The sequence below is a fragment of the Fusarium solani genome, assembly GCF_023522795.1.
Source record: "Fusarium solani strain SB1 chromosome Unknown bctg00000011, whole genome shotgun sequence".
Classification (NCBI taxonomy): domain Eukaryota; kingdom Fungi; phylum Ascomycota; class Sordariomycetes; order Hypocreales; family Nectriaceae; genus Fusarium; species Fusarium solani.
This window is the reverse complement of record NW_027072149.1, coordinates 2,694,148-2,717,778: the sequence shown is the minus strand read 5'-3', so window position 1 is coordinate 2,717,778 and position 23,631 is coordinate 2,694,148. Positions and strand designations below refer to the sequence as shown.

The following is a 23,631-nucleotide window of genomic DNA, read 5'->3' as shown; positions in this document are numbered from 1 at the left end:
ACTCGCCTGTCTCATCTACTCGCTTGCTCATTATTGAGTTCACCAACTCTTCAAAGGACGACAATGGTTGCCATTAACCGTCTTGTCCCTCTGCTGGGCTTGTGCCTTGGTGCCAGTACCGCGTTCAGTATCTACAATGCTACGGATCTCGAGGCCAAAAATGTCGGCGATGCGTGTGTCGAGGCCTTGTCGGCCAACATTGCTTGTCCAACAGCTATACGTCCCTTCATGGCACCGCGTGTTCATGCGTCGCTTCGAAATGCGACCTTGACAGATGAGATTTGCACTGGAGCCTGCTCTGCATCTCTCAGGAAGTGGTTCAACACCGTCGTCAGCGCATGCGCAAACGAAGATTACGGAGACGGCGTCCCCCAACGCGTCGGCGGCTACATCTGGGCCGGCTGGAACGAGACTTGCATCAAAGATCCTAGGACTAAGAGATACTGCAATGGTGAGCTTCGCATATGAATCAGCAACAGGAACATGGCTAACTGATTAGATATCATCGACGAGTTCACAGAGTTGGAAGACGACGAGGAAATGCCCCGCGACGAGCTCTGCAGCGTCTGCTATGGACGAAAGCTCGCTATGATGCAGTCCTCGTCATACTCGGTTTACAATCGCTACTACCAGTCAGAGCTGGAGAAGGTATACAAGACATGCGGTGGCTCTGGCCCGACTGAAATTCCCCCGCCTCCCAAGGTCGAGGAGTCTGTGGATTTCTGCCTGACCGAAAAGTACTACACCACAAAGGAAGGCGATACGTGTGACTCGATAGCCAAAGCAAACCCAGGCGTCGCTGGTGTCTTCTTGTATATGGGTAATCAGGAACTCATCGCCGACTGTCGCACAATTCCTGCAGGTGTCAAGCTCTGCCTTCCCACGACGTGCCCGACGTACGTGGTAAAGCCAGACGACACGTGCTGGTCCATCGAGCGAGCACAAGGCCTCTACATCGACGACGTCGAGTCATTCAACTCATGGATTAATATCGACTGCAGTAACCTTCACAAGGCTACCGACTTTTACGGCAAAACCATCTGTATCGGGGCTTTTGGCTCCGAGCACGCTGGCTCCTGGATCCAGGATGAGGATAAGGAAGCCGACGTCGCTAGCCCTGCCCTACAACTCCGGCATAGCAGCGCCAACGGCCCTGTACCTAAGCCCGAGGCCCCTGAGGAATGATCTTTAGCAGTCAATTGCGTCTCGAAGCCTGAGACAAGCCTTTACTTGTTGGAACCGTAACCATTTGACAAACTGTTTCTGTGGAATAATTTCTCTATATATAGCATAGTCAATTGTAGTTAGTATCTTTCGTGTCAATTGCTAAAACAAACAATTTGGGTATCGTGACTTAGCTAGCTACTGTGTTCAATTATCTTGCAACAAGCTCTGCTGCTAGGGTTCCCTAAGTACGTGAGATCATCCTTGTGGCCGCCGTTTGTGATCAGCGACATGACGCATCCTAGCCGCAGTACACTAGATAATCCTTTGCGAGCCAGTCGTCACGAGTCATGTGGATCATGCCTGGGTCGTAGAAATGTTACGATAATTAACCTCGGCACAGCCCAACTCCCTGGCATCCTAGAACCAACAGTCGTCAGTGGGGAAAGTGGTGCGCTGGGGCCAACCCAGGGCAGGGAGTACTTGTTCGGCAAAGCCGCCAACAAAGAGTGTCAACTCTAAAGTAAGATTATTAGGCTAAAATAGTGTCTACTCTCGGTATGTACATGCTTGTGGTCCACGGAGTGGGTACAACAAACCTTGTGTGATTTACAATTTTACTCTGCATACCTAGATGGCCAAAGCCTCTGAAGCCCTTGTCGAGCCGGGGAAAACCTTCCTTGGCAAAGACGGAACGTTACCCGCCAGGAGCAGAACTCCACTCCAGTCGATTACGTAGTTACATGGTGTTCGGTGGATTCCATCATGTCCGCCCGAGCGAGCGAGAGACCGAATGCCCAGACCAGGTGCCAATTGCGGAGACGATATATCCATGTGATTTGTTTGCCGTGCGGGAGCATCCCGAAAACGAACAGCCTTGATTTGATAAAAGTAACTGGACCCATTTGGGGGTCACTCTCGGTTGCAAAACCGGTAGTTCGTGACTGTTGGCTCGCTCGACTTTCGTAAACGGGCCATCTACCTAAAGAGGCAAGCGTAAAAAGAACACGACGGACATGGCACGACCCGATCTTGCAGACAATGTGTATAACCCGTATTTAACCGCCAGTCACATACCCCCCAAGTTCACTTGTTCCTTGTACCATCGCCGTCTGTCAATCTTTTTGTATAGACCTGGTGATCCCTTCACGATGCGCTTCTCTTCCATTATCACCCTGGGTCTCTTGACCACTAGTGTTTATGCGGTAAGAGGCAGAAGATTTCGTCGTCAGAAGACACCTGAAAACCCTACCGACCCAGGTATCACACCGAAATGCACCTTTTATGATACATGGGTCGATGATGACCTCGACTGTCTTTTGTGGCTCGAGGACTGGTCTATTACACCGGAGCAGTTCTCGGAATATGTGAGAATTCATTCTATTTACGAGCTGTCTTTGTGGTTCCCGTGACTTATCTTTATATTCCGTCTTCAGAACCCGACTATTGGCGATAACTGCTCCGGCATCAAGGTTGGCTACTCCTACTGTGTCGAGATCAACCACGGCCTTCCTGAAGAGCCCGAGATGACTTCAACTGAGGACGCTGAGCCTGAGCCCACTGAGGATTCGAAGCCTAGCCCTACTCAAGACGGTCTCATCGACACATGCACATCCTTCTACCAGGCTGCCAAGGGAGACACTTGCACCAAGATCATTGCCAAATACAAGACGTTTGACTTTAATGACTTCTTCAAGTGGAATCCCGCCGTGGAGGAGGATTGCAGTGGCCTCTGGGCCAACACCTACTACTGTGTAGGCGTCCCTGGAACTCCCACCAGCCCTCCCTCTCAGACTGCCGCGACTGAGACGGCCGTGGAGACTGGTCCATCGAAGCCCAGCCCTACGCAAGAAGGTCTCATCGAGAGCTGCACCTCTTTCTACTTCGCTACCAAGGGCGACACTTGCGCCAAGATCGTGGCTAAGTACGGCACCTTCGACTTTGATGACTTCTACAAGTGGAACCCGGCCGTGGGCAAGGACTGTGGCGCCATTTGGGCGAGCACCTACTACTGTGTAGGTGTTCCCGGGACACCCACCACCAAGCCTGCTCCAACTACACCGAAGCCTACGGCGACAGGCGGCATCGAGACTCCCTCACCAATTCAAGAGAACATGGTTCAGAACTGCAACAAGTTCCATAAAATCATGTCCACCACGACGTGCTCTTCGATCGAGTCATACTACAAGTTGCCGCTTGCAACCTTTCTATCATGGAACCCTTCTGTTGGCAAGGATTGCAGTGCTCTGTGGGTCAACTACTATGTCTGCGTGAGTGTCGAGGGATACCAGCCCTCTACGACAACCGCCAAACCCACCACGACCAAGGCGCCGACAAATGGTATCGAGACTCCCTCGCCGATCCAAGACGGTATGGTCAAGAACTGTAACAAGTTCCACAAGATCATGTCAACAACCACTTGCTCCTCAATCGAGTCGTATTACAAGCTGCCGCTTGCGACCTTTCTCTCCTGGAATCCTTCTGTTGGGAAGGACTGCACGGCATTACTGGTCAACTATTACGTTTGTGTGAGCGTCGAAGGATGGACGCCGCCTACTACAACAACCAAGCCCACCACAACCACTCAGGCGCCAGCCAACGGTATTCAGACCCCTTCACCCATTCAGAATGGCATGGTCAAGAACTGTGAAAAATTCCACAAGATCATGTCAACAACCACCTGCACGTCTATCGAGTCATACTATAACCTCCCTCTCGCAACCTTCCTCTCGTGGAACCCCGCTGTCGGAAAGGACTGCACATCCTTGCTGGTCAACTACTACGTCTGTGTTGCCACCATCGGCTGGAAGCCCCCCACCAAGACCACGACCAACGTACCTACAACCACAAAGGCGCCCTCGAATGGAATCTCCACGCCTTCGCCGATTCAAGCTGGCATGGTTAGCAACTGCAACAAGTTTCACCTCGTCAGTTCGACCACCACCTGCATATCCATCCAGAACTACTACAAGATCACCATGGCAGACTTTGCCAAGTGGAATCCTGCAGTCGGGTCTAAGTGCACTGCCCTATGGGCTAACTACCACGTGTGCATTGGTGTCATGGGCGGAACCCCCACCAACCCAGGGAACGGTGTTTCGACGCCCTCGCCAATTCAGCCCGGCATGGTTAGCAACTGCAAGAAGTTCCATCTCGTTTCGAGCACAACCACGTGCGCTTCGATTCAAGACTATTATAAGATCACGATGGCGCAGTTTGCCAAGTGGAACCCGGCGGTCGGTGAGAAATGCACAGCGTTGTGGGCTCAGTATCATGTATGTGTTGGTGTCTAGTTAGGTAAATGACTTGTTTTAAGCCATGTAGTACTCATATTTGAGATTAATAATTAATCTAATTATGTGTATCATTTGCATTAAGGCCACTTCCGTAAACGAACGCTTTAAAACATGCCTAAGTAACCAACTTAAGTGCCAGATCGGAAGGTTAACTATGTTTAATGTGTAGGACAAACGAAAGCATCTACGGGTTAAACCGAGCTGGCCCTTTGTATAAACTACTACACTACCAATGCTTACGGCACGAGCTTCGCAGCTGGTGCAAATTTGGTTGTATTTTAAGGTGCATTTGTAAAGAAGTTATCTTATCTAGATCCCTGAGTTACTTACCTCTTTTCCTTGTTAAATACATACTAAAGCACTTTTATGAATAAAGTACTTTCCAACTATTTATATAGCCCTGTTCTAAGAAAATAAGAAAAATAATAGGTTTAAAACTAAGTAAGTAATAATAATAGCCTCTCTGTCTAGAGCGTGGCAATTAATTGCTTAAAAGATAGTTAAAGGAGAGAATATATATATAAATGATATTAAATTAACAGAAATTTCTTCTTCTTAAAAGCTCTATGACCTTCCCTTTTTGCTACTACTGTCTATAGAGGCCGACCCTCTTTGCCCGAAAAAGCGTTCCTTGGCCCCTATCCCCTGTCGCTCCCCGACGCTGCTATTCGCCGCCATGCCGTCCCAACCTCATATGATGCCTCTACCCTTACAGGGACCTGCTTTTTCACTACAGAGTGGCAGGTGTCCCCCTTTTTCTTTCCTTCTCCCCCGACCCGATCCCGATCGACGGCGCCGCTGCTGCCCCCTGGCTCGCATGCGTGGAGTAAATCCCCATAGCCCGGAGTGTGACGGTCGGTATATTCCCAAGGGATAAACCTGGCTGTGCTGGGTTTATGTTGGCAGGGGATTAGGCGCGTAGTCTTGAACGTGGTGTAAGTCACGTCTGGTAATGTGCTCAAAGGTATTGAGTGTAACCAAGTTGTATTGATAGCTGAGGTAGCTGGTACATAAGAAAGTGCTAATGAGTGTGTCTATATACTTGCGTTTGTTCGTAGGACCGATAGGCTCGAGGGAGCGCCGTCGTTCCTGGACCGCGTCGTCCCTGGACCGCTGTCGGTCCTCCATTCGTCGGTCCCTCTAGGGTAGGTGCACCTTTGCTTAGCTAATGTCCTCTTTCTGCCGGGCTTCCCCGCCTGGCGTATGTCATGGCCGTGACACGCTGGGGCTAACGGCCTATCCCTTGCCTGCTGATCTGGGGATGGGCCTTAGTGGTGCTAAGGGGCTTCGACCACGAACATAGATAGGAGCAAGTAAAGCGCCCTCGTGGAGATTAGTCTTATACTTATCCTTTATTACTAATAGCTATTGCCTATCTCCCGGGTATAGTAAGGTACTATGACGGACCGATCATTACGAAATACACAAAACGCATTTACCTCCTTAGCAAGAATCCAGGCGTAACTCTACCCCGCCATAGCCTCGTTAGGCATCTACTATAGTACCTATCGACAGATCCCCCTCCCTCCTTAATACTTTCGTCTCGGGCTATTAATTTAAAAGCTCGACTATATCAAAAGCACTTCTCGACCGTTAGAATATTATCGCTTGCTATAGCTAAGGCGGTAGACCTCGCCGTAAGCGTTATCGCTATTATCAACCTATCTGCAAAGGTCGCGAAGCTCTATTCTAATTACTTTACTGCTATTAGAAACGCTAGGGCTAATATCGCATGCCTCTAGAGTTAGCTAGGTAGCCTAGGCGAATACCTCTAAGGAGCTTAGCGTCTTCTTAATAACCCGAATAATTAATCGCTTATAATATCGCGAAAATTAGTAGACTCTATTAATAGCTGCACGTTAGAGCTAGTCTAAGTGTAGAATAGGCTGCCTACTAAGACCTGCGGAGACTATATTCTAGCTTGAAAGGATAGATGCGTATATCGGTTAGCCTAGAGATGGGGATATATGCTTATTGCGGCTAGCTTAAGGTATAAACTTAGATTATATGAACGGAGGTAAATATTAACCTTTTTTCCCTCTTGTTCTTTTTTAAGCTTAATCTATTAAAATGCATACTCCTCCTCCCGCCTAAGCCTATAAGGCAATAAAGGCATATTTTATCTCGCGTCTATTCTTATTGCCCTAAAATAGCGAGGTATAGAGCTACCTATTTCCCTGGCTTTATATAGTTCTATTCTTATGGCTATGCAGATTATATATTATTAGCTAATACCCTAATGCTACTATATATACTTGCCTAATTTGCACTTCTACCTAACGGCAAGGCAGTTTCTTATTACTATCGCTTTACCGTTCACGGCATTTTAAAAACCACTATTTCTAAATACTAAGTATACTTTTACGCGAATAAGTTCCCTATTATTTTCTAGGATTACCAAAGAACTAAGTCTATAATATTACTACATAATAGAGTTAAACCGCGATTAGCGGTATTATATTACCTAGATTCTATCCTTAATTAATTATTATATAATAGTTACTTACTTTTTTAATAAAATTTTTTATTATTATATCTCTATATCTTTAAATATTTTCTATATACTTAGCTAAGTTAGACTTTATAATATTATAGCAGCGAGTATAGCTCATAATATGACTTTATAAAATACTACTAGAGATATTATTAATAGTCTACTATAGGAATTTCCTTATATATAAGTAGGCTTCCTGGTTAGCGCCGATGCTATTATGCCGCGAAATAGGAATATCTGAGTTAGTAATATTATTATTAGACTTAGATTAGGCATAAAAGCTAGTATTATATTTTTTGATAATAAGGAGACGATTAAAAAAAAGCGCCTTTTTATAACTAGGCAATCATGGTATCTTCTTAGGGCTATTTTAGCGGCTATTAATAAACTTAGGAGCTATAATAGTCGCAAGGACTAGCTATAACGCCTTTAATAAGATAGGCCGACTAGGATTCTATATCCCACTGAATATAGAAATGAAGACCTATATAATATCTAGTCGTCGGCTCCTAAAGTAATCAATAAAACCTAGGATACTATTAGGAATCCCGCTTTGAATTATTAGTTTTAGAGAGAGTTCCCTAAGTTCCCTTCTCAATGCTAACCTAAGGCTTTTAGCGGTATAATTGCGTCTTCGGAAAAAAGGTTAAAAGATCTAGCACTTATCGATAATATTATAGCTAGTAATAGTATTCTTTGCTTTGATACTATTATAGCGAATATAAAGTCTCGCCTGTTCCTCGTCGTTTCTAGCATCGCAAGTTATTACGGCGATAAATAAGAGCTACCCTTATATGAGGGTTATAAAATTATCGCCTTATATATTACCTACTTAGTATATCTCATTAACCCTATAAAACTAGCTGCTAAAGTTAAGATCGCGAGCTACTTTAAGTATAAAACTTTTGACCTAGATCGGCTAGGCTTTCGCTTACTAAGGCTCGAAGTAGGAGATAGTCCAATTAAGTATTATATCTTCTAAGCATACTTAGACGAAGATAATCTCATTAAATATAAAGCCCTCTTATATTACTAGGGAAATAATCTCTTAACTAATATAGTCATAGCGAATAAGCAGGTTCTTTTTATTACTAAGAATCTATCTAAAGCGCTTTAATATTTAAGGTATAAGAATATAGATCAGATACTTTAGATTAATGCTATTTATATTAATTAGAGTAATATATGAGAACGTAGATATTAGGTTAGATATATAGGTCGTATTTATAGTCGCGCTAATTAGGTTCTTATCTAGCTTAGATATATTAAGTATAAGATAAGTTATCTTATATTAGCACTTAATTAGTTTAAGAAAAGTATTCCTAGGGTCGCATAGAGCAATTAGGAATATAATAACCCTTAATGGCAAATATACCTTCCCGGAGGATATAATAGCGATAGCATTAGTTAATAATCTAGACTTAAGTTATTAATAAGCTAGCCCTAGTTTGATTAAGTATGGATCTTATAAGAGGTAACTAAAGCTAAGAGGGCTAGGATTAGATATACCTAAGGGTAGATTAACGCAGGGACCTTTGCTTTAGCACCTAGACTTTTAGGGGTGGTGCTAGATGCGCAATATTAAGCGATTATTAATATTATGCCTAGACTATTAAGAAGATCTTCTTAGTAGTTATAAAAATAAAATATCTATACTTTATTATAGAGATTTAGAGGAAGATAAGCTAGCGACCCTCGAGATAGGCTCTATACGCTCTTAAACCTAGTCTTAGACGGGAAGATTAAGGAAAGGATTATAGCAGATTATATAAAAAACGAAGAGGCTATTATAAGAGAGGTTTTAACTTACCTATTTAATAATGACTAATCTGATAATAGCTTTATTATTTGAGATATTATATACCTATAAAGAAAAATTCCTAATCTTTCTTATATAGCTTTAAAATAAATAATACTATGTGGAATATAGATTAAAGGCATTAAAGAGTTTCTTTAACGGTAAAATATGATAGTTTAGCTATTAGAAGCTGCCGCTACTTATACCCGCTGCGTGAGTCTAGCATTAATAGACTACTTAATAAACGAAGCCGCCTTAGAATATATTGCTATAGGCCCCGTTCTTAATATAACTAACTCGCTAAGAATAATTACCGTGAAATCCTTTATAGAAAGAAAAAAGAAGGTAAAAATTACTTAAGATATTATTAAGGCTTCGCATAAGAATAGCATTGACCTTATAGCGTCGGTAGTGGAATAAAACCGAGATGACCTTGAGATCACTAAACCACTTATTATTAAGGCGGTTTAAAAGGGCTCTAACTAGCTAGAGCTCTTGCTTAATAGGCGCGGCGATAATATCGAGATCACTAAAGCAATTATTAAGGCGGCAGCTCAGAAGGGGTCTAATATACTTTAGCTATTACTTAATAGGCGCAGCGGTAATATTAAGATTAAAGAAGTAATTATTATAGCGGTAACTAGGAAGGGAATTAATATACTTTAGCTATTACTTAATAGATAAGGAAAGAAAGTTAAGATTACTAAGAGGATTATTAAGACTATATATAAAAATAATATTAATCTTATAGAGTTAGTAGTAGAATAAGGCTAAGATAATATTAAGATTATTAAAGTAATTATTATAATAGCGACTTAAAAGAGGTCTAATACGCTTAAGCTATTACTTAATAGGTATAGCAATAATATTAAGATTATTAAAGTAATTATTAATACTATGTATAAAAGTAATATTAATTTTATAGAGTTAATAATAAAACGAGGCCGAGATAATATTAAGATTACTAAAGCAATTATTATAGCGGCGGTTCAAGAGGGGGTTAATAGGCTTTAGCTACTACTTAATAGGCGCGGCGGCGATATTAAGATTAGCGAAGTAATTATCAGGGCGGCAGCTTAGAATAAGTCTAATACGCTTAAATATTTTTCCTAATCTTAGCATTAACTTACTCTGTTTTCTATAACTATAAAACGTTTTAAATTAGTTATTAGCCGTTAGTCTATTTGTATTAGGCTGGCGATTAATTTAATTCTATTAATTTCGCCTTCGCGTAGGTGCCTTGCAATAAATTTATTGCGTGGTTTTAGCACCTATTCCTAGGGGCGGGTACTCTCGGTACGACTATAGCTATTAGATAGGGAGAATACTAATGCGCCGATGCGAGGTATATAATAACTACGCAGCTCTATATAAAGCCACGCAAGTTAATCACGTCGATAATAATTCTTTCTTCCGTAAAGACCGTCGCTATTATTTTTACGCTGGGGACTATGATCTAGAGTATAGACTTATTAGGGACTAACTACGCAACGTGCTAACTGCGATCTTAGAGCTAGTAATAACGTTATATAACCTGGTCTACTTTATTATTCCATAAGAGGTAAGTATATGCTTCCTATACTTAGATTGACTTATCTAATAAATAGATAAATAGCTTTTAATTATAGTACCCTAAATCACCGCCTCTTATTTGTCTTCTATCTGAGTTGCCCCTTAACCTCTTCTCTAATATCACCGATCCCATAGACCAACTCTACTTAGCACTTACCTATAGACGTCTCCTCCAGATTTCTTCATTCCTAGTCGTGAAGATTCCCTCCGTAGAGAAGCATAGATATCTACCCCCGCCGCTCTGCTATTAAATGCTTTTATTACTAAGAAGGCTGGCCCCTTGAGATGCGCGTAGGCGGCCGCAGCGAATATTAGCGCTTTGCTGCGATTTTTTATGGTACTGGCCTACTAAGAAGAGTTACTAGAAAAAAGATAGCGGGAGATATACCCTCGTGAAGCCGGGGATAGGCGCATAGGAGATTTGGGATAGTAGAGTATCGACGTAGATATCTAGGTTCTCGTTCTAGTATTCAGGGCGTTGGCTCAAAGAGAGAATAGGTATTTTAGAACGGGCTAGCAGAATTTAATGGCCTTTATCGTAAACTACTTTACTTCCTATACCGACTATTATCACCTTAGGTCAAACTCACGGAAAACACCTTAACTCCTTTCCTTAATATATTCTATTCCGGCATAGGCTACTTCTACTATATCTATGACATAGAGGAAGAGACTTTGGCTCTAGCCTATTCTATCTCTAGGTTCTATCCTACTATAGGCGCTTTCCCCTGGCCATCTAGCAGCGCCTTACCTTGCGCTATCGCCTCTACTTCACTTGCTCTGACGTCCATAGCATAACACCATAGACTTCCTGAACGTGGTGCTAGAAGTGGTTGAGATATTAGAATTTAAGATCTCGACACTTAGGATGCTCGCACCGTATCTTCTCACCACTCCGCTCAGCTTACTCGCGTCTAACCAGATGTTAGTCATCGAAATAGTTGTTCATAATAGTCGGGCGGCAATATATAAAGGTGCGCTCTTCACGAGAGAGCCGCTTATCACCGATGTAATCAAGACATTAGGCAGCGTAAAGGAGCAAAAGGAATCAATTAGGGCTAGGCAACGTTTTGTGTTCTGCTTCGAGAGGCTTGGTCTTTATGGATAGGCAGGCTTTAGCGCTCTATCAGACGCGGGAGCGCTTAACCATCTCTCTTTTGCGATAAAGAGCCGCCATGAGATCAATAAATTGGATCCTTCGTTAGAAGATCTAGTCTTCAGTCAAGTCCTCGGGCTAGTTGTTACATGCCGAAACCACAAGGGGTACCCCACGTGACGAACCCAGCTCTACTTTAGTCAGATCTAACAGCCATTAGATAGGAATTAACTCAGACTTTTAGATTATCTTTATATATGCCTTTTACATTGTGCCTTATCTTTCCTTTTGACCAGATAGCTGCCAGGGCCAGTTATCTACCTGCCGCTTTCAGCAGTACTTGATCCCTTACCAGCGCCAAGGGAACTATAACATGTGCCTAACTATTGGTGCGGCACCTTTTTTTTGGTGCAGTGGTTTATCCGACATTTCCGCCCGATTGAGCGGCTCCAGCAGCGCTTTCTCTATTTATGGAGTAAATTTATATTTATCTTATATTCTCATTTTATATAGTAGGGGCCCCTGATGATTAGATGACTGGCTGAACTTGTGCGGCATGGGTTAGGGGTTTTAGCTCGGGGTTAACTTGAGGTTTCAGTTATTAAAGAGAAAAAGGGGATATTATAACTATTATTAATTATATCTATTTAAATTTAAATTTAATTTAGCATATATATATAGCATGGGTAGCATATATTTAAAAGGGGGTAGTATTAATATTGCTTTGTAGAACCTCTACTACTACTATTATTAATATTATCATTAATTACTATCTACCTCCTGGCAATGGCAGTGGCAAAGGCAAAGGTAAAGGTAATAATAACGGTGGGAGAAAACGAGGACTAAGAGGGGGGGGGTTATTAATACGCAGCGCCGAGTAAGGTTTAATACGCAACATAAGGTATGCATATGCCTAACATATAGAGCGGCGGTGCCTCTAGGAAGGGACCGCATCAGCGGGATTATTAGCTACTTCCGCAAGTAGCATTAGCTCAAAGGAGAAGAGCTGGCCTAGGTGACTACATATTGCTCGGGATTGCCGCTATAGGATCTATATAAGATCTAGCTACTAGCTAACGGTAGCGCACCGATCGGGGATCTCGCCGTGCTAGGGGACTATAGGTATACTATATATGGGTACCTAATAATTAACTAAAAGAATATACTTACCTATCCGAGGAAATTAGACTACGTAGATATCGGGGGCGACTAGGAGGCGGTGGAGCTCTAGACCTTCTCATAGGGATACTTCGCGAGGTATTAGGTTATTAAGAGGCTGGTACCGCGGGATGCTGCGGTTAAAAGGGATATAAGCCGGTGCTCGGATGAATTAGAGCCAGGCTTAGATGCTAGCGGGTATTATTACGGGGACGAGGCTGATAGGGGGGATTAGGGAGGGATATTAACCTAGTATAGCTATATACTTAAGAAAGAGAAAGACGAGAGGCAATAGATCGCGTAGAAGCCCGGCGGTATTAATTATGATTTGATATAGATTAATAAGACGGGCTAGGCTAAGTACTTCTAGGGGCGAGATCTTAAGAGGATCTACTAGCTAGGACTAAGGCCTAAGTCTAAGGCTATGCGGAGAGGTATATGAGATAGCGCTGAATGCGAGGAGTAGGAGACGCTAGCGCGGCTTATTGAGAGCTTTGATTAAGAGATATTAAGGTGCGTCGGTCGGCTAGAATAGGTGCTAAATAAGATGCTTCGCTAGCTAAATAGCATTAACCTAGAAACTCTAGTAGGGTAGCCGTTTAAGCTAAAAGAGCATAAGAGCTCTAATAAGAAATATTAGGCGTATGGGGGGCGGTATTTATATTATTGCTAGCGGGTGTGGAAGCTTAGGCGGGATAAGGCATAGACTAAGGTCGGGATATGCTTCACGGACGAGTAGTGGGGCCGTTTATGTGCTGTTGTGGAGGCTCTCGATAAGGTTAGCGGGGGGGTGCCGGGGCCGTTGGGGCCGTCGGGGCCCACTATGGGACGGAGCGGATGCGGATCCACAGTCAACGACCAGCGCGGGCGCCGCGACGACAGCGGCAATGACCCCAATGGCGATAGGGAATCGGCCAGCAATGAAGGTGGCGAGGACGATGACGACGAGGATAATAATAAAGAAGAAGAAGCGAGACAGTAGTAAGAGGAGGAGAGGAGGAGGGCGGTGCTTGACCGAAGGGTCTTTAAATTCCTTATTAGCTTGATTAAGCATAAGGTAGTATATGACGTTTATTACAACCCGCTTATATACTTCATGGCGGTGCTAGGCATTAGTGATAAGAGAATAGGGCACTTATATAAATAACTAGCTAGCTATATAGGGTAGCTGGCAGGGCTTATCTAGTGCGTATATATGCTAATATTAGAGCATATCTTCGAGGAAGAGCTAGAGGAGCTAGAGGAAATGTGGTTTAAGGTCGTTAAGAAATTTTAGAAGGAATACTAAGAGTGGCTTATCGATAGATCTTACTTACCATTTAGCACTATGATTGGGTTAATAGCGTATAACAAGGGCCACCAGAAGAAGGACAGCGGCATGCCGAATATAATGTGAGAAGAGAACAGCGAGGCTCTGCGATACTTAGGGGAGTAGGTAACGATCGATGAGTTCCAGAAGGCAGCCCAGGTGGCGGTCAGGGAGGCTAAAAAGCTGCTTAACCGGCTAATATATGGCTAATAGGCGAGGGTAAAAGCGACGATCGAACTAAGACGGATTATCGATAGCTTAACGTTCGAGGGTGCCGGGCGGTCATTTGCGACGAACGGCAGGAATCAGTGGCTCCGGCCGGGCCACCGTAGAGTCGCCGAGCTGGGGAAGGCCAGGCTCTAGCGGCAGGGCCGGGGCTAGAGACGCAAGGCCGTGAGGCAGTTTCTCTCAACCTTCCGGCTCTTCGCAATGGCGATGGCCGTCGTCACACATATCTGGTGGGGGATGCCCGGGCGAGGCCCGGAGCTCTTAACGATGCGGCACTGTGACTCACAGCAGCTCATCCGCAGCGCGTTCATCTTTAACGGACAGATGATAATCATCACCGACCGGGATAAGAGCCGGGCAATCCGCGGCATCGGCAGGAAGGTGGCATGGTTCCTTCCCGAGCTGCCGACGAAGATAATGGTCGCGTATATCGCGTGGCTTATCCCCACGGCGAGGATGCTGCATAAGCAAGCGGGCATCCAGGGGCCCAGACCGTCTCTCAAAGGCTTTCTCTAGGCAGACGCGAGGAAAGGCCGATAAGATACCGAGCTACTCACCTAGCGGCTAAGGCTTCTGACTACCGAGCATATAGGTCTTACCATAGGTATTCGGGAGTATTAATACGTCGGGATCGAGATAGGCAAGAAGGTCAAAGGATTAGCGGTAAGGCAGGTAGAAGTAGGCATTAGCGACGAGGCCGACGGCGAGGAGAATATAATAGCTAAGATAGACTTAGTTACTAAAGAAGCACGGGGTAAATAACGGTTTAAGTATGTTTTTAACTTATAATTAACGCACGGCAGCGTACTAGCGCGGCGTTATATAGTAAATATCTAGTTCCTAGACTAGCTATAGCCGCAGATAGTAGCTACTTATCGAGAGGTTAGCTGGTTATGGCACTGGTTTCTCGCGAGCCTAATAAGGAATAATAATGCCGGTGATTAAGGCTGCTGCTTTAATATTTTAGAGGTAATAGTAAGCAAGGGTGCTACTAAGCGGAAGGCTATTAAGATTAAGGCGGCGGGCATAGGAGAGGAAAGTAAAAGAAGGAGGAAGGTTAGGATAGCCGAAGTAGGAATACCACTAATAGGGAGAGAAGGAAGAGGAGGAAGAGGAGGAGGAGGAGAAAGAGGGGTAATAATTAGAGGACTAGGCGCTCTGCTTTAATAAGGACTATAATAGCTTCTAGGAGAGGGCATAAGTTAGAAGTCTAATAAGTAGCATAAATATATAGTAAGAATTATAGATATAAGGAGAGGTAAAGTATTAATCTATATGCTTTTAATTAGTAGTGGTAAAAGTATATTTTTTATGCTCCCCGCGGTTGCGGAAGAGACTAGTATTAATATCATAGTAGTCCTATTCGTGGCGCTAATAGATAATATCTTAGATTAAGCTCGCAATAATTTTAGTATTAATTATCTAAAGTAGGAATTAATTATAACTACGGGAAGAGATAAGGCTTAGCTAAATACATATCTTATTATTATTAGCGCTAATCTAGCTAACTTACCTAAGTTTATTAGCTATATAGATAACTGACGAGCGCAAGGCTTACTCCGCTATATCTTCTTTAATAAGAGCTATACCGCTATTATTAACGCTAGCTACTAAGAGCGGCTTAAGTCGCTAAAAGGGCTATATCGATATAACTGCCTAGTAGTGCTACTAATAGCTATGCTGCCGGTGAAGATAGAGAAGTAGTTCCGCAGGCTAATGCTAGCAGAGGACGCGGCCATAGTCTAAGCTAGTATTACTAAGCTTAATATCTAGTACCGCGTCCGGAAGGTCAAGGGTAGAGCGGCCGCGGTTAAGAAGGAGGTCATTAAGGTGAAGCTCTGGATCGAAGAGCGGATGCAGAGCGGTCAGAGAGGGGTGATATATTGCCGAACGAAGAAATAATGCGAGGCGTTGGCCGGTAAGCTGGGATGCTTGTTCTACCACGCCGGAATCGAGGATAAAGGTAGGCGGCGAGTGATCTTATAGGAGTGGGCTAGGGCTACTGGCGAGGGACCTAGTCGGTGGATCGTGGCGATGACTGGACTCGGGATGGGTATCGATATTGGCGGCATCGTCGCTGTCATCTACATGGAATAACCGTACGGGCTCGTTGACTTTGTATAGCAGACCGGGCGCGGCGGGCGGCGGAGCGGAGAGGTGGTGGACTCGGTGATTGTGCTGGGCAGCGGACGAGTGCCGCGCGACCAGCACAGCAGTGACATCAAACATCTCAACCGCCAGGCGATGGAGGAATTCATCCATACTTCCGGCTGTCGACGAGTGGCACTAACCTAACCTAACCTAACCTACTCAAGAATTAAAGACCGAAACGGGGCCCGTTCCTAGTTTTGAACTAATCATGCCTCTCGATTATCACAGGGGTCATCCCATATCGAAACGCGGCCCGTTCTCATTTCTTGCTCTAAACTGCGATCGCGAAACGGGGCCCGTTTTTGCGTCGCGTTGGTCCGTGCCAACCAAGTCAACTCCTTTTATACCTCCCTCTTCCTCGCCTGAACCATTATTTCCCATGTTCTTCTCTTCTTTAGCTAACACCTATATGACTTATACTCTATAGAAGAAATCAGTCAGCCAGTTTATAGCATGGATCTAATGCATCAAGAAACCCAACTCAGCCTTAACGGCGAAATCACGTAATAAATGACAACGACCAATGAGAGAGGCGGGCTGAATGTCAGGAGGGAAATCGGCGGAAGCGTAAAAACCCTTCGTCACTTCGTTTCTCAAGGCATAAGGCATTGACATGAAGGGCAAGCCTCCTGGCTAGAGGCCATCATTAAGTAGCTGATATGTCATTATAAATTGAGGCATCGCCTTTGACACAGTGTATTGTGCACTCAGTCCAACAGAAAAATGAGGCATCTAGCGGCCGAGTGGATGCGGGGATGGGCGGTGAGGCAGGCGGCCGGTTTCAGTTGGGTTGACACGTCATGCACTCCTCTCTCCTACAAATTAATCTAATTTTCTTTGTTTTCTAACTTTGAAAGCAGACTATTGTTCATTCCAGGAGTATTTGAAAATCGTTGCGTCCACCCGGTGGTCAGCTGCATTATTGATCAATATATCTAGTCAAACGACATCCAGACTCCGTAGGTATCCATACCCGCTCGTGGCTAAAATGACTAAATTCTCCTGTAGCTCCGTGGGTGAGGTCTGTTCACATCCATGATGTCGCCCTTGTCGTATGCATTAGACCCACAGGCGGATCTGGAGTTGGTTCTTCACAAACCAAATGCCCAGGTTCTTCTGCCTCTTTTCGCTTCCATGAGCTTGACAACTGCAGCAAGCAACCAGGCTTTTAGGGAACTTGCGACAAAGCTTTCGCAGCGGTCTCGTCCCATCTCAACTGCCACAGCTCCAGCCCCAAACCCGTTCCAACCTCCGTTGACGACTCTAAGCGCGAACGGTGTATCAAATGGCACCACTCTCGAGTTTGCATCTGCTTACAACATTACCCCGAACCAACTGGAGATAACTCAGCATTCCGAGGTTCGATTTCAAGTTTCTTCCAAACACTTAAAACTTGCTTCTCCTGTCTTTCGGGCAATGCTGGATGGGCCGTGGAGAGAAGGGACTGCGTCCAACGGGTCTTGTCGCTCGATATCGGCCAGCGATTGGAACAAAGATGCTCTTCTGATTTTATTAAATATTGTTCACGGCCATCACCGAGAAGTGCCAAAATCTCTTAATCTCGAGACACTTTGCAAACTCGCCACTATCGTCGACTATTATAAATGTCATGAGATAGTCGAAATTTTCGCCGACCGATGGCTTCGTACAATGGGAAATGGTATGCCGACGTTCCATAGCCCAGAGTCCACCCTCTGTCTATGCGTGGCGTGGGTCTTTAGATGGCCTGAGCAGTTTGAATGCATGACAGAACTGGCTTTGAGACATGGCGAAGGTCTGGTCGAGACGACTGAGCTCCCAATCGCAGGTATACTAGGTCTGTAATTCCTGCTTACATCTTCTGCCGTAGCTAACGTGATTGCCAGAGAGGATCGATGAAAAGAGACAGAATCTTATTAGTCGACTTCTTGAAGCGATCGACAATCTCCGCAGTTCTCTCTGCAATGACGAAGATGTCTGCTCCTTCGAATGCTCATCTATGCTTCTCGGCTCATTGATGAAAGAGATGCACAAGATCAGTCGCCTTGGACCTTTACCAACGAAGCCATATAATGGCTACAGCGTCGAAGGTCTTTTGCAGCGTATATCTAATATCCGATCACCACAGTGGTACGCCCTCCGTGATCTTTCTTCTCACAAAGGCCGAAACAGACACTCTTGTAATCTTATGCAAAAGATACAGCCAATATTGGATGACACTGAGAAGAGACTGCATGGTTGGAAGTTGGAGGATTTCTCATGATTGAATTCGTTTCGCATCCCCTTGGCTCGGACATCAGTGATGCGTGGAGGGATCAACGATGGGGTTAGGGCGTCGGATTTCGCTTGTGTTCGGGAGGAATCGACTAATAAGATCGCGTCTTGGGTGAACAGCAAGAGCTAGTACGCATCGGTGTTAAATGGAATGCTATCCCTGTGAAACGGCACGGTACCCCTGCTTGATAAGATAAGATAAGATAAGAGATAAACCGCAATAAGTATTCATGCGGACATATCTAACCCCAGCCTCGGAAAAATGTCTCCCCTTTCTTTTAACTCGAGAATGCATCTGAATATTTATGTTAGCCCCTCTCTCACCTGGGATCCTTTGAATCCCAAGCTTTGGTTGTAAGCCACCTCATCTCTTTTGTTATTAGCCATGATTCACTGACCAATCAATTACTTCAGGCATTAGCTGGCCCCTACATCCCTATTGATCCTCCCACTTTCACTGAAAGTGGACGCTTCGCGCTTTCATTGGCTAAGAAACCCTGTAAATTCTCCATAATCCTCTTTTACGTGAAGGAAAGCTCTCAATACGACACTCCTGATCCAATTTCAAGTCAAAGTGGGGCCGTGGTCATTTGATTGGTTGGCTCCCTGACTTTCCCTTATGAATCCCGCGGCATGACGACTTGGACACCATAGAGTTTAAGTCAAATTTAACATGCTTGAACGGGCCAGACGCGTTGACGCGCATGGTTCGCGGCCACTGGACATTAACCCGTTAAAAAGTGCCGACCTTGCTCTCTTGGAAGGTTCTGCTTCCATCGTTGCTCCATTCACCTATAGACTCCCGGAAGTTGCGGTTCGAGGTTCCCCATATCACAATGAAAATGCCGTTTCAAAGCACCCAGACCAATCATGATGTTGAGTCCGCTGAACAGAGCGAGACAACTCCGTGGCTACAGCATACGCGCTGGCCAGAGCTATTTCGTAACAGACCGCTCGACATCATTGCCGCCGCAGCTAGGCAACCTAAGCTCCTGGGAGGTGGGAGTGATTTACTTGGTCGATACCAGGGATCCCCCTTGTGGAGCTCTGCCGAGACCGAAGCTCAGCTGCGGATCATTCTCCAGGGCCTAGACCTTATGTTTGACAGGGCAAGAGCTACAGTCGATCGAACGCCATACATGTCTCGCTGCTGGCTTAATACGTACTCAAAAGACACCTTCTGGCCGCATGGGATTCGGATCATACCAAGCTTCAAGGCATACCTAGCGATATGGAAAAGATTCATCTGTTTCGTCTTTCGTGTTCTATAATACTCGTCGCGATAACGCCGGGAAATATTTAACCTACGTCTCGGATTAACTGAAATGAAGATGATGTAGTATATACTGTATCTTGTAGGTTAACTGCAGCTGGAAAGAGATGAGTTCCACAATGGCTTAGTCGTTGCAAACCATGAAGTCGGGGGTAAGGAATGCTAGGAGCGGCGCGACGACTACGGCGTTGATTCTGACTCCTACTATGACTCCGACTTGGAGGATTTGGAGGCCGACGAAGATTCCGACGCGGACATAGACCGAGAGTTTGATGACAAGACCGAGAGTTTGATGACAATACCGAGTCAGAAGAGGAGGAGGAGGAGGACGCAGAAACAGATTAAAAGACAGGTGGTGATGGATCTGACTTTTGTCTCCCGTCCGGCCATTGGCTGCGATTATCCGAGGCCTTATTTCAACTTTCAATGATGTTTTGGACGCACTAAGACCTAGCTGGAAATATATCGTCTTCGGCCATCATCTATTTTACGATAGTCATGGGTATACAACAGCACTCTCTCGCCTATAGCCCGGCGCATAGTTCTACGTCTAGATTGGCAGCATTGGTTTGGGTTGGCCGGCTCTTATTCCTTGAATATGCTTTACCGGTTTATAGTTATACTACTCTTGCCTACATATGGCCATCCCGGGATCGCTATTTGTCGCAGCCCGACCGTCTTAATGTAATTCGCAAGAAGTACCTCATCTAAGGGTACTATACTCCGTTCGGGGAGATCATAGAGCTTAAAGTATTCGCTAAGTTAATTGTTAAAAGGGAAGGCACCCCGGGAAACCTCTCCTGGGATCTAGACGGGCAATTATTAATAATCGGACGCAATAGGAAGTTTAGGCTTTCCGAGTTCTGCGAGATCCACCGCAAGGTTATTAAGCTTGTGCAAGAGCGGGTAAATGAGATGATGCTGGGATTGGAGGTGGATATCAATGCGGATGAGATATAAGATGACCTTACTTGTCGAAAGGCTGGATGGTCTTTTGTGAGAGATAGAAAAAACGAGCTAGCCGACTTATGGACAATGCTGGCAGATAAACTCAGGTCGTCTGGCTTCCGGGGCAAACCTTTCGTCTAGGGCATAGACTGGCAGATTGATACCTGTATAGCATACCTCGATGCTGGTTTAGACCTCAGCAAGCTGATATTTGCTGCATCGCATTTCTCCGGGGGGCTCCCTACTCTTCTATTCTTAATTGTCGTGTACCCCTAATTGTCGCATACCCCCTGTCCGCTTCTCACGTGAGTGTCTATCTCCGGTCTATTCCCACACACCCATACTGTGGCGACCTATCTTTCCCGTTTCGATCGGTGGTCTACCCGCGTTCCTAACGCTACTAACGCGTGTAGACGCGTATAAACGCGTATTTAAGCTTTCTTGCATTGTCGACCCTCCCTGCTGTGGCTTTAACCCGAAATTTGTTTCTAACGGCCCTTAAAAGTTGATGCTATTAGACGACTAGCGGATTATAACCACCTTTCACTATGGAACTTCAAGATCTCTTTTCCTATGATCCTTCTTGGCGTATCATTATTTGCAGTGTAGTGTGATACCGCAAACCAACATCGCCCGGCATGTCTGATAGCACCATAATTCGATGCATGCCTTCAAGACCGCTGCTATCGAGCTATTTGAGCAAAGTTTCGGCCATCTGCCTCTTATACGAGACCTTGATGAGATATTCAGAAGCGTGAGGCCACTACCGATCGCCCGCCCGATTCAGCGACGATATTGTCGCTTTCATCGGTTCTCACGGCTTCAAGTCATCAGGGGCACGGCGCGTTTCAAGATTGACTGTGTGACCGCGCCATTTCTCTCGAACCAGGGTGCAAAAAACATCTGTTAACGTTGAGTAGATAGCTGCTTAATAGGCATCTGATTTATTTTGTCTATAATTTAGTATCTAAAAATGGCAACCCCGCTAAGAGCGAGGGGGGAGTGTTATTGGCCCGCAACAATAAATGTCCGCGACAGCCCCACGTGTCGCCATCGGCAACCAAGCGCCATCGAATTTCCAGATTATCAGAAAGTAAACACCTCAACAGGCATCTGAGCACGGCGCCAATATCCATCAACACCTTTGCAACCATCGACAATTCATTCGGCATGCATGTGGATGCGGTTCGAGCGTGGATTGAGACCATCGAAACCGCGAGCGCTCTTCCTCATCCCGCCTTCGCAGTTCAGAAGTCTGCGGAAATCAACGAATGCAAAGTGAAGCACAGATTCGGCGACATGCCTAGTCCGTCAAAACGCCCACGGAGAGAAGAAGAAGATGATGACGTTTTTGGTGACACTGACGCGACACCTACACAACCACAACGGTCGGGCGCCACGGACAACACTGGCAGCGATGCCTGCCGGAGTCCGGCACCTTCTTGGTCACTTGAAATGAGGTCTTCTACCCCAACGTCGGCGCCGTCGTCTTATGGCAATGTACTTGCCAACGTGCCCCATATACCTGCGCCGGGGATGGCCAAGGATCAGAAGTCCTAGCCCAGCAGGTCATCAGCCTCATCACGCCGACGACAATCACAACGCCAGTCACCAGAACGAGTAGGCAGCAAATCGCCGTCAAAGAGGTATAGGAGGATGGCTGACTTGTCAGCCCTTAGCCGGCCCGTTATGTTTGAGAAGGTGATGGATATGAAAGCTAAGCTTCCTATTGATGTTCATGATCTTTATGATGCACTCGCTATGGCATCACGCGGCGAGGAAGTTCTTCTGGCCGCCCTTATAGACGTGCTAGGCATGAGCCGCAAAGATTTCTGACCTTATATGTGGCGGGAACCGGTCGAGGTGAAGAGTACTGTGAGTTCTGACGCCGCTGGAATGGCTTCTAAGCCCTGGAATAGATCTGTCGCCGAAAGATATGGTTGTATCCTTGAGATTATCGAGGAGTCTAATGAGTTAGGCCGATGGCATCGCGCTGAGCTGGCCTGGAATAGCGACGTCTATAAACCTCTTCTTAAGGAACTCGCCTTATCCTCCTCTGTTAGAGTCGAGAATGTTATGGTAGCCTAGATTATCTTAGCCTTTCGCCCTTCCTTTAAGGTTTAGGATTCCGAAGACGTTCCATTAACGCCAATGGGCTCTAGTTTCTTAGACATAGGGAGTATGATCTCCGTTTCTGAATCTAATGCGTCATGATTATGGAAGAAGGTCGGCAACTTAATCTATAAGATGGTTGACTTTGCACTCGTCCTTACTCCGGATAAGGACCTCGAGGCCCTTATTGACCTGATTGCAAATTCCTCTCCCGAAGCAACCATTAATCACACAGTGTATTTTGCCCTTAAGACCCGCCCGTCGCCGGTCTTCATCGAGACTAAAACGGCTTCGGGCAATATCGAATCAGCAAACGTCTAACTCGGTATCTGGATCGCTGCCTGGTAGGAAAGAATGCGTAGTCTCATGGGGCCTGGAAGCATGGAGAGAGTTATTCCTGTGCCTGTCATCTAGGTCGTGGATGGAGTTTGGACTCTTATGTTTGCCGTGGATGGGGAAGATAACAAAATTGTAAGTATCTCGTGCAGCCTTTCCCTTGGGACTTTCACTAATCTTGCCAGCATATCTTTGATCAAGACATGCGGATCGGTAACAGTGGCACAATTCTCGGCATGTACCAACTCCAAGCTGCCTTCTCTGTAATCTCAGCTTGGATAGAAGGTGACTTTAAGATGTGGATTACTCGCATTCTTCGCACAGCTTCGATATGAATTGGCGACAGGTGTTCTACTGCATAATGACTCGGTATAGATCGAAGACGTCCTTGCTGTTCTTAACCTTAAAATTAGGGCTCCTAAGTGTGGCTATGTTCCTCACTT

The 23,631-nt window shown here is 45.3% G+C and overlaps 3 protein-coding genes across 3 annotated transcripts; all 3 read left to right on the top strand.

Moving 5' to 3' along the window:
- Positions 1 to 63: 63 nt before the first annotated feature.
- MRS44_015991 (uncharacterized protein) lies at positions 64 to 1,185 on the top strand (the record flags this gene model as incomplete). The annotated part of the gene is made up of 2 exons (XM_046280427.2): positions 64 to 451; positions 500 to 1,185. The coding sequence occupies 2 exons, from the start codon at positions 64 to 66 to the stop codon at positions 1,183 to 1,185; spliced, it is 1,074 nt and encodes a 357-aa protein (XP_046123956.1).
- Positions 1,186 to 2,315: 1,130 nt separating this feature from the next.
- On the top strand, positions 2,316 to 4,457 carry MRS44_015990 (uncharacterized protein; the record flags this gene model as incomplete). Its single annotated transcript, XM_046284427.2, has 2 exons — positions 2,316 to 2,531; positions 2,601 to 4,457. The coding sequence occupies 2 exons, from the start codon at positions 2,316 to 2,318 to the stop codon at positions 4,455 to 4,457; spliced, it is 2,073 nt and encodes a 690-aa protein (XP_046123955.1).
- Positions 4,458 to 21,910: 17,453 nt separating this feature from the next.
- On the top strand, positions 21,911 to 22,300 carry MRS44_015989 (uncharacterized protein; the record flags this gene model as incomplete). Its single annotated transcript, XM_065619437.1, has 1 exon — positions 21,911 to 22,300. One exon carries the CDS (start codon positions 21,911 to 21,913, stop codon positions 22,298 to 22,300), a length of 390 nt encoding a protein of 129 aa, XP_065475509.1.
- Between the last annotated feature and the right edge of the window lie 1,331 nt (positions 22,301 to 23,631).